At 41.9% G+C, this 11,434-nt stretch overlaps 1 protein-coding gene across 1 annotated transcript in view; it reads left to right on the top strand.

The window, feature by feature from the left end:
* The first annotated feature begins 1,763 nt into the window (after window positions 1–1,763).
* rassf3 (Ras association domain family member 3) overlaps window positions 1,764–11,434 on the top strand; it is a 31,033-nt gene continuing 21,362 nt past the window's right edge. The window contains exon 1 of the mRNA XM_030045830.1: window positions 1,764–2,284. Within this exon, the coding sequence (XP_029901690.1) occupies window positions 2,162–2,284 (123 nt within the window). The 5' untranslated portion in view covers window positions 1,764–2,161. The remainder of the gene's footprint in view (window positions 2,285–11,434) is intronic.

The raw sequence follows: 11,434 nt of genomic DNA, 5'->3' as shown, positions 1-11,434 counted from the left end.
CAGCAGCGCTAACAACTACTAGGCTGCAGAATCAAAGCCCAGCTGACATTCTTCCTGCAAAACTGCCATCCTTTCTTTCTATAAAAGGTTAAACGGCTTGCCCGAGTCTCTCCACACCAAACCCTGCCCTATGGTAAAACCACACCACACCAGATGGAAACACGGCTTCTCATTTGGGTTTGGCTGCTTTTATCCCGAGCCTCTCCTTACCCAGGCAAACATTTGCATAAACCCAAAAATGTTCAGATGCAAGGATCCACAGACTTGGGATGAATACTTTTCATTAGAGATTATAGAATCCTAACATTATTCTGAGTTTTCTGTTGTTTTGGTCTATTGTAAGTAGGTGGAGCAAAGGTGAAATTACTCCGTAGATGCTTGTGAAAAACCGAGGGACTGACCACTGAAGAAGATCTAAGTGACATTTTATATAAATCTCATATGAATTCAAAGAATGAGATCTCTCTCTCTCTCTCTCTCTCTCTCTCTCTCTCTCTCTCTCTCTCTCTCTCTTTCTCTCTCTCTTTCTCTCTCTCTCTCTCTCACACACACACACTCTCAACTACCATCAGCCACCATTTCCAAGGCCCTTTAGAAATGTTAAACCAGCTGCCAGTTAGCCATGTTCCACCCATTGAGAAGGTTGCATGTGTTGGTCTTAGCAATTAAACACACACACACTCACACCAAGTACGTCAGTCCTGCAGTAGCTATTAAATGCCTTTGGTCTCTGTATTTTTAGTTTACTTGATGCTTGCTGGGATAGGAAAAGCATGTTGCCGAGGAAAAAACTCAGAAAGCTAGCGTCAATTTGCTGCTTGTTCATCGAGGTAAGACACTGTATTTTGCTGTATTTGTTGCATTTCCAGAATGTGGGTTTGTAAGTGTGTATGTGAGAAGGAGAGAGAGCGACAGAGACAGAGACAGAGAGAGACAGAGACAGAGAGAGAGCGGGATAGAGAGGAGTCCTTCAGGGGATTTATGAGGAGGGGGTCAAACTGTCTTGAGTTAATAGATCATGAGCATGAGGATTACGTCAGCAAGAGATGGGAAAGATAGATTTTCTTGCTTGGGGAGGGCAGGTTGGCTTTTTGGTTAGAGACCATTCTTCAACCAGACAACCTGAGTTCAAGAGCTGTGTTGGTAATGGCCTGCCCTGCTGAGGTGTCCCTCAGTTTAAGATTTCAGGTAGGTTTCAGTTTTTTCAGGTTTTACGTTTTTATTCTGAATACAGTGACATTTGACAGTGATGTTAAGACCAGACTGGCAGTACTGAGCAAGTAGTGGAAGTTGCTCCACCTGAGAAGAGGAAAAACACAGACATCTCACTCTGTCTCTGAGCACCACAAACGTAATCAGACAGTGTAGGAGGAAACGTGCAAACCAGAATCTGTTCTCATTGGCATAAATGGAACTGTGGAGATATACAATGTTCGGTTGCAACTTGTTTATATCTCATGTTTAAACAGACATATTTAAGCAGACGTGGGATAAAAATGCAAACTGTAACTTACTGTAACGAAAATCATAGTAATCCTTTAAATTTTGGATCATCTTAATATAAACGATCTTTGGCTTTACTCTGCCCTAGTCTGGCTATCAGGAAGGTGATTGGCTGGCTGTTTTTGTGAGCTATTCGTGGGTGTGGCTTAGCTGCTCGTCAGACAGGAGATTGGACAGCTGTAGTAGTGAGCTCGTAGTGGGCGGGGCCTTACTGTAGACGGGCTGTCAGACAGAAGTTAGGAATATACATTCAACAGTGTAACGGTTGGTACGCAGTCAAAGCGAGCTGTGCATGGTATTTCAGCGGTATCTGTTTCGAAATTATGCGATAAAAGTTGACCTAGGGCCTCAGTACATCTAAGTAGTCGGTTACACTCTCTTCCAGGATTGAAAACTCATTTTAGTTTGGCCATGCTAGACTTAAACGAGTCTGTTTGAGTGGAAAAGGTGGAAGGAGGAGGACCGGGGCTGGGAACTGGTGGACAGCTGAGTGGATTTTGAAAGAGGAAATCATCTCACAAGAGTAACGTTAAACACCGATAGTTGCTGCCCCGAATAGACCGGGCTCTGGGTTTTGCCCTCTTTTGAAATTCGCTTTAAGTAGCCGACTGTCCGGTTTTGATGTGGCCAAGCTCGAATCGACAAGTTTTCTCCGCCAATGACGTGGAATAGCACGATGAGCAGTGGCTACAGTAGTTTAGAGGAGGACTCCGAAGAGTATTTTTTCACCGCCAGGACCTCTTTCTTCAAGAAACCTTCAGGCAAACCGACAGAGAGCAAGGTACATTTAAAATTTGCTTGTGCCCTTTGAACCTAATTTCACTGTAACCCTTTTGTTTTGCTGCCAAGTTGTGGCTAGGCACCTCTTGAGTTACTCCCTGTACGTTCCGTCCTGTCCTCCTGTATCGAGGAACATTGTGCAAAGCTGTCTTCAACAATCAAATTAATAACCCTCTGTTTATGGGCAAAGGCGCACATTTGGAAGAACAAAACTGAAGACCAAGTGAGACTTTAGAGATCATCCTTCTATTCGGCATACACTTACTACACAAAAGAGAGCTTACTTCGATTAAATTGTCACTTTTCTAATTTATTTCACTCATCTTCCCACAGTCTTTTTCACCAAAATTCACTCTAGACGGCGGCGTGTACCAATTCTAAAAGTTGAAATTTTAATAACATTGAAAGCTTCTTGGTAGATTTTATGAATGCCGAATTAACCAAAAGGTGCTAATGATGTGTAAATTTATTAATGTTTTTTTTTTTTTTTTCTGTCGGATATATATAGTTGCATATACGTGAAACTCCTTTAAATTGACTCATTTTTAAATGTAGTTTGTTATAAGTAGTGTCTCCATACAAGTCCACACTAACAGGGTCTATTAATACGTGTATTTGCATAAAAACAACGAGCCTGTGTTGTCTCGTTTTAATCCCCTTTCGACAGTTAACAGCTCTAGCTTACATCACCATTTGACAATAACTGTGTTGGTTTTTGTCTGCTGTAAGTAGCATGTGGTTCAGGTCGTAGAGCACTGAATTGAGGAAGTAACTATAGAGCAATTTAAATATTAGCTTCCCTCATATCATGCTGACTGCTATCTAGGCAGTGCTTTCAAAGTGGGGTCCCTCCTACAATTAGTTTCATTTCAGTATATGTTGATTCATATGAAATTATCTTATCTGCAGAATAACAATCTAAAATAATGACCACTCTAGTCATATATTTTGGTTTTAACACAGTAAGCTCTCCACATACTATTGAGACTGTTTCACAGTTTGGTTCAAAATCAATAGCAAGCTCTTGTATTATAGATCTCTCGGACAAAGTCCTATCAAATGACTCTTTGGCTTAATTTGTCTCTCTATGTAGTGTTTCTTAACATGAAAATGTGTGAGAGCCCCTTGTCTATAGGGTCTTTTCTGACCTGGGACACAGAGGAAATTAGTCTTTACAGGGATTCACAAGGACCCACCAAAACCAGCTCTGTGACCTATTTTTGGTCCTGAAACACAGTTTAAGCAGGTTTTCAAACAAAAGCTGACATTGTAGCCTAGATTCGAATTTTGTTTACTGAATCTTCTTTTGCATGCAGACAGAATTAAGTCTAGACTCAGATTGGGTTAAAATTAAGACATTCAGCCTTAACATGTCTGGAACTCTCAAACTAGGTCACTTTTCAGATCTTTGACCTTTTGCAGTGTCAGTCAATGTCTTTCACTCACACTCATTCACTTGCACTCACACATACATGCACTGTCTGTCATGCCACACCACACACACAAGCTCACATACTCTCACAAACACAGCTGGTTTGTTTCGCTCTCTGAACACTCAGCATACTGTAAAAGAATTGAGCTTTTCTTCTGCTCTGCCCACTTCTGTCTGTCTCTGTGTGCATGTGTGTGTGTATGAGAGAGAGACATAAGTTGCTGGCACATTCTGCAGTGTGACCCTTCATTTTTCCATAAAAGGCCCTTGACACAGGTCCTCATTCCTCATGGCAGTGTGTGTGTGTGTGTGTGTGTGTGTGTGTGTGTGTGTGTGTGTGTGTGTGTGTGTGTGTGTTTGTGCATGGAGTACATGCACAATGTGGCCACACAGTGCTGCAAGAGAGGTTGTGACCCCTGGCCTTTTAAACTGCAGCTTGGGTCCTGAATTGGGCTACTTGCTTGTGTCTGGTGGTTCCTCGTGTGGCAACAGCACTTTACAACTGCAGAAAGGACATTTCCTTAGGAAAATGTGTGGGTTGGCTCTAACTTTTATGTACTCGGTCTTTTGCCTATGATTATTTTCTCATTTTGCTTATTTGTTACTCTTGCTTGCAGCATCGATTGAATGAGTGGAACCATATGGAACTAGCTATTTTGAAATAGGGGTGCCACAGATAAACTGACAAACTCCTCTAGAACCATGACGATGTTGTAGAAGTAGTTGTAATAGTAGAAGCAGTAGTAGTAGAGGCAAAGTCCTTTATAAGAGAAGTCGGTTCACTCAGGTGCCGTCTTGGTAACGCCCCCCACGGAGGAAATTCATGACTAACAACACAAGACACCTATATCTTTGAGGTTGGAGTCACCTTTACATATTCAGCAGTAGTAGCCTAGTATTTGTAGTATTAGTAGTCAAGGACAAGCGGTGACTTTTTTCATTGAGGTCCCAGGCTAAGGTGTAAATGAAAAAGTGCCGTTTAATAAGCTGCAGTGTCAACAGACTGACAGCAGATACACAGACAGGAACATAAAGGAAAGACTGATGAGTGATAAATGGACAGTAGACCAACTGTGGGCAGGGAAATGAGATGTCACCGTCCAGGCAGCGGGGGATTTATCTCCCTGTCCTACACACTCACACACATTCCCACATTTGTACGGTCTGTCAGTGGTGACTGAAACAGTGTTTATCCCCTCTCCCCACACACACACACACACTCATCCATCCCATCCACCCATTGTATGAATGGTGTCACTGTAGGGGAAATGTCATGCTGACCAGTGGGTTGCTGTGTAGTGAACCACTCTAGGGTAATCCCCCATCCTCCCCCCAGCACACACACACACACACACACACACACTAAAGCGGCTCATCTTCAATTCATCATCATGCACTGTTACTGTAGCCTATTCATCATCTTTGCGAAGTGTGTCAAGTTGATATTGGGTCATGTAGCAGCAAAGACACTTAAACTCAGCTGAACTAACCACCAGTCACTTATAAGAAAAACACTAAACACAGGCTTTACATAGTGGTTTACATCACAGCAGAATAACACATGCAGAATGAAAATAGATTTAAAGCTGGTTCAGAACATAAGAATGACAAATGAGAAAAAAATACAACACACAGGCTATTCATAGATTTAATGTGGGCCTAGTAGGTTCACATGCAGCAGTAATTCCTTGTTCACAGTGCTATCAGCAGTGCCTGCTGATCCTGTAGTCTGTCTCCAGTGACTGTGTATTGCAGTGATTTTTTTGATACATATAACATAGTTTTAACTGACAGGCTGTGCTGTATTTGTGTAATGGATGGATGGTCATTGATTCTTGGTGACATTTAGTTGTCTGCTCACCAGTGCCTTCACACTAAAAACAGTCAAACTGGCACTCTTACCCAGTAAACCGCTTGAAAAAGATGCAGTTGCAATGGTGACTTTGGGGGTTGTTTAGCTTAGAGGCGAATTATATCATACATTATTAATCTTGTTATATTTGCATGGCTCTCTACAAACAAGGACATTTTGTATAGAATTATCAATAATTTGATAATTCTATACAAAATTGAAGGTGGACTGAAGTGAGGACCATTTGCACTTGGCTGACACAATACATGGAATAAGCACATCATTTATCAGTGGGTCAGGTTGCTGCTAAGAATCATGCAGACTCAACTGTCAAATTTTGTGCTTATTCCACAGTTAGTTGAGTGAGTGTAAACAGTCCTTACTTCAGCTAACACTTGGCAATTTTGCATAGTGCACCTTTGAACAGCAATATCATATGATAGCAGTGATGTTGACTCAGCACCATTTTATCAGAGTTCTAGGGGGAACTTGGCTCTTTATCAATCTATAATATAATGTATAATGTATAATATGTTGTCATATGGATAGGAAATGTTGTCCTATGTTGAAAGAACTTGTCATATTTAGACTTTACAGCCATGAAGTGAGTAAGTGTACTATCAGTGCGAAATGAAAATGCACTTTCTGTTTGCATTTCAAATGAGCTGACCTAAAGGTGAGGTGATATCAGCCCTTTACCTGACATCATTTGTGATAACAGGAGGTAGCTGGAGAACCACAAGTTGTTTGTTGTTCCTCTCCAACTGCAGACCGCCCACTCCCACAGCTAATGGATTTATGGTACAGTATTTTTTCCTCAGTTAGGTGTGCCTTATTCCAGCCACGCCTTGTAACCCTGTGGAGGTGTGTGTCTGTCCAACTGTGTGCATAAGGTAGAATTCACAACACTGAATTTTGTTTGTCTACCTGAAGTTGTTGTGAAGGGAATCCCCTCAGATGTTAAAGTGAAGTCTTTCTCTGTTAAAAAGGTTGAGACTCTTAACTTCATTATCTGTTGCTGTGGGAAAAGTCCCTTCTGTTTGTTATCTCCAAGGCTGACTGATAGACTGGCTGACTACCACAGAGGTGAGGGTGATCCTATCTAGCTCTCCTTCTCTCTTTCTCTTTCACTGTAACACACACACACACAAACAGTAAACTAACATGTGACATCACCTACCAGTAAAGTGTTCATGCCATAGCAGGGTATTGGAAAGTCTTTGATGCAGTGCCTCCCTCCGGCGTCAGCACACTCACCTCTGATTTTAGACATCTGTACATTCCTTTTATCTTAAACCAAGCACTAAAACACTCTGTGCACCTGTTTTTGAGCTCGTCACAGCTTTCTTTTTCTTATTTGCCTCTGAGTTCGTGAAACTACATGTGGCATTTTCCCAATACGGAATACTGACTGACTGCTGTCTGCATCACTATCAGTCTGAACTTAGCTCTCTGTAAGGGATTTTCTCTCTTATTTTCATGGGCAGGTGATTGAAAATCAAACTTTGTCCATCTTAATCCTTCCTTCTCCCCCACACCACCCTTCACATTCCTTCTCTCTCTGTTTCCTTCCTCTGTCCAGCCTCTGCCCTCCTTCTCTCCCTTCCTCACCCCTCCATTCCTCCTCTCTTCCCTTTATCCTGGTTCCTCCTCCATTGTGTGTGAGTTCCTGCCTGTTCTCGGCTCTCTATCCTGTTCTCTCAACACAGCAATGCCGCCCAAGGTTTGTTATGGTTTCAAGACCAGAGCTCTTCCCTTTCACTGCCTGTACACATTTCTTACACAGTGCTGCTGCACCAGCCGATATGAAGCACTGATTTAATCCATGACTTTTACTGTACAATATAGACTCAGGCTGTTTTTTATGTTTTGTTTTGTTTTTTTTTTATTTGCAGAGAAAAATTGAAACGTTTTGGATAAGCAACAGTTACGTCAAACAATTTTAAATCAGATATTGAAGTAATTTTACTCCTACTTCAGTCAAATTTTAACAGAATTTCTCATTTGGGTATACTCTCTCAAACTTTCAAAGACAGTTTCACTCATCACGGTGTGTTTAGTGGTAATAACTACCTGGCTGCAAGTGGATATTCTGACAGATTCAGCCTCATGTGAAGGAGTGTGTGTGTGTGTGTGTGTGTGTTAACATCACGTGTGGTACAGTTGTGTTTTAAGTACTGTCAACCTTTCAGCTGTTTAGACTCACAACACTGTCACGGCAGCTACAGAGTGCTCTGTCTGCATGTTTGTTGTTGTGTGTGCTGGCCTTGCCTCCACCCTGCAGCAGTGAGTCCAGTTATAGCCAGACCAAGATGAGCCAATTGTCTTATTTCTTTTACTGTGGGCCAGGTGTCTGTTTTTGTTCATTTGATATACTTCATTTGAATCAGCTTTGTTCCAGAAACAGAGATTCACCATTCATTATGCAGTCATAACTGCAACCCATGAAACCAGTAGCTGGCTGGTTTGTATTAGACTGAAAAATTGAGTTGATACTGCCCTTTTATTAAAAACAGAATGCAGGTTCCTTCAAGAGTCCAGACCACACGATAATGATTTATTCTGGAAAAATCCTTCCAGTGTGGTGTGGGTGGATTTCACTCAACAACTTCAGGGGTGTCGGTGTCTACAACCTGCAATTAACACTGACGCAGCCTGCTGTAAGAAGCTAACCCAGATACAGTAGATGAATGTCATTGGTCTTTTAGTGTGCTTTTTAGTGTTCTGTGATGCTGTAAATACAGGTTTGGAGGCATAAGGAAGTATAAAAATCTGCATTCAATGCTGTATTCTTCACTAAAAATATTGTTTTGGGGATGAATATGGTCAAATTTAAAGCAGACAGCACAAAAACATTGTCTCTTGGCAGGTGCAGTTAAAAAATATTGGCGCTGGCCTCCAACTATATTAATCGAGCTCCAGTTGGGACTCAGCCCAGGTGTGCCTTGACCTTTGGCTCAACTGGGAAGAATCAACATCAGACAAAAATATTACATTTACTCCGTCATTACCTTGTAAAGAAATCTCTGAACTTATGTTTTTCACTCTCGAAGTTAGTATAATGTGTTTGCTTGTGTGTGTGTGTGTGTGTGTGTGTGACCCACTATACTTTGCAGTGTGTGTGAGAACAAGGACTTATGTCTGACTGTCTGCAGGTTACATAAAGCTTTTTATGAGGCTGTTCTCCTTTGCTTTTTCTTTCTCCTGCCCTGTGCTTTTCCAGAGGAAACTCAGTCGAATTGTTCTTTACTGCGCTGCCCTCGCTATCTCTTCAAACAGGACCGGAGTGCTTTTATGCTTGGGCACACACACACACTGAGCACTCTACACTGGGACGAACTATGTTGTATAATATGATAGAGTAGCCTTTGAAAGGAGCCACCTACGTCATGGAGAATATGACTTGTTTGTAAGGGCCGTGTGTGAGAGAAAAAGAGGAGAGGAGAAAGAGAGAGTGTATTTGTGCATGGATGAATTCAGGAAGACTATGTGTATTACACTCTCTTATGTTGTATGTGTGTATGGCAGCCAGTCAGTGTCGTCCACCTCTGACTTGATCAATATTACGTAGCTGAACCCCTTCACCTAAAATGATTTTTCCGCACAGCCATCATCATCATTGCCATGGTTATCTTCTTCTTGGTCTTTCTTCCTTCTTAAAGGCTTTTTGAGGTTTTTGCACAGCTTATAAAGCTAGCTGACATCACAGGAGTCATGCTACCAGCTGTTTTGAACAGACGCCCTACTGTAGAGCTCCCATCCAATTCCATACAATGAACAGGTGTATAAGTGCCTTACAACCCCCGCCTCACTCTCTCTCTTTTCTACTAACCTGTCTGAGCTGTTGTCTGAAACTGACCACCTGTAGCATCATATTACAAGGTCAAAGGGCACCAGATGGAAGATGTAGCCTTTTAAGGCTACTACAGTGCTGTATTTTTTTCATTTTGACTTCAGCTTACTTCTAGCTCAATTATTGTTAAAGCTCATCCTGTCTAAGTAAGAATGTACTACTTAAGGCATTAATATTGCAAGAGTAAGAGATTACCTTTGACATGGGGCCACCTGTTTTAAAAATGTATAAACCCACAGGACTGCAAGTTGGTTTTTGGTCCACCAAACTGTAAAAGATAACATCAGTCTTTAAAAGAATCACAACGGTGCCAAAAACCCAGTGTTTCTGAGAGGGAACGCTACACCTGTAGAGAACAGGCTGAAAATCTCAAGGTTGAGGCTCAAAATTGGATTTCTCCATCAGCATGTGGTAGCAATCACACTTACAGGCACTAGCAGTGTTTTCTGTGGCTTCAGAAATAAAACAGTGTGCCTCGCAAGTGTTATGGTGCAAATCGATTCTACTTGAATATGCAGTGCCGTGACCTGCTCACATTTTTATAACCTCCTGATAGGTGCGCTGCTGTTGCTACTGTTGCTGCTGCTGCTGCTGCTATCAGATATAAGGCTAACACAGTAGGGTTGTCACGATACCAGAAATTCAGTGGTCAGTAACAATACCAGTGAATTTCCACAATGAATTTCCACAATTCTCGATACCACTTTCACATGTGTTTGTGCTCTATTTGGCACACACTTAAACAAGTGTAAGTCGTATGGAACTGCCCCTGTCGGTTCTGGAAGCATATGTTAGAGCCCACTGAAGGCTAAATCTAAATAAATACATTGGGTACCTACGGACCATAGAAAAATGGGTACTGTAGTATTTTTGAACTATTGGCATTGACATGGTACCAAAGTATCGGTTCTTAGTATTCTTAGTATATGTTAAACTAAATCATGTCTGTCTTAACTGGTATTGCTGGTGAAAATGTGATTTGCGTCATGTCTCCTTGAGTCTGATCATAGATGCCAGTGCAGTCTAGCTCTGTGTCTCACTGCCCGGCTTTCTCGTTCTGTGCTTATATGACAGGGTTGGTAATGAAGCATGTGTTGGTCCCTGGTTTTGCTGCTGTGCCCTGCAAGCTATTCAGTCACATACCAAGCTTCAATCAGATCCCCATCTGTGAGCAGTTTAGGCCGGCTGTGATCTCAGGACCGCTATTATCACCAAACCACAGCACACTCTGAGGTGGGCCAGTTCTCCCGCAGCATGCTTTGATGTGCTGAGGAGAAAGTGAGAATAAATGGATGATAAATGACAAGGCATGTGTTCACTCAGTGTGTGCTCATGTACTAGAAAAAATCCTCCCACGAGTGAGGACACCCATACTTTTACAAGGGGTCATTTTGGGGATGTGAATTGGTGTTATGTTTAGGTTAAGGTTTGGTTTTGGGCCAAAGTTAGGCATTTAGCGAAAGGGCTGAAGGCTGTGGAATGAGAGTTATGCACAAGGGAAGCTTCGTCTGTAATTTGATGTGATACTGATGCCCGGACAGGAGTAACTTGAGTTTTGGTTCCATGTCTCTGTTTCAGTCCCACTTATGGCTACAGTCATATTAAACACATTTTAAAGGCGTCTTACTTAGAGGGAATTACCAGCAGTGGTATCAGTTTTAGGCTTTTGGTATTTCACTGCTGCTGAATGAATACAGAATGACCCCCTACTTAGTCAATGTAATATCTTCAAAAGTAACATGAGAATGTCTGGTGTTATGTTTGTCTTTCCGGACAGTAAATGGCATTCCATACACCCCACTCATCACACCATAAATTGCTCAATGGTGAGCCCACTCACAATTACTAGTACATACACACACTTACGTGTCAAATAACCCACTATAATGTGTCATTACTTGTTTCATGTGACACTGAAATGGAGCAACAGTTCAGCTTTGAACTTGGCATGTTATGCAATTGTGACTCAAATGGCACTCCTTCCAAGGAAATGGCAGTGGTAGGTTTAAAAACA

The sequence above is a fragment of the Myripristis murdjan genome, chromosome 23 (genome assembly GCF_902150065.1).
Source record: "Myripristis murdjan chromosome 23, fMyrMur1.1, whole genome shotgun sequence".
NCBI lineage: Eukaryota > Metazoa > Chordata > Actinopteri > Holocentriformes > Holocentridae > Myripristis > Myripristis murdjan.
The sequence above is the reverse complement of the archived record's forward strand: the minus strand, read 5'-3'. Positions and strand labels throughout refer to the sequence as shown.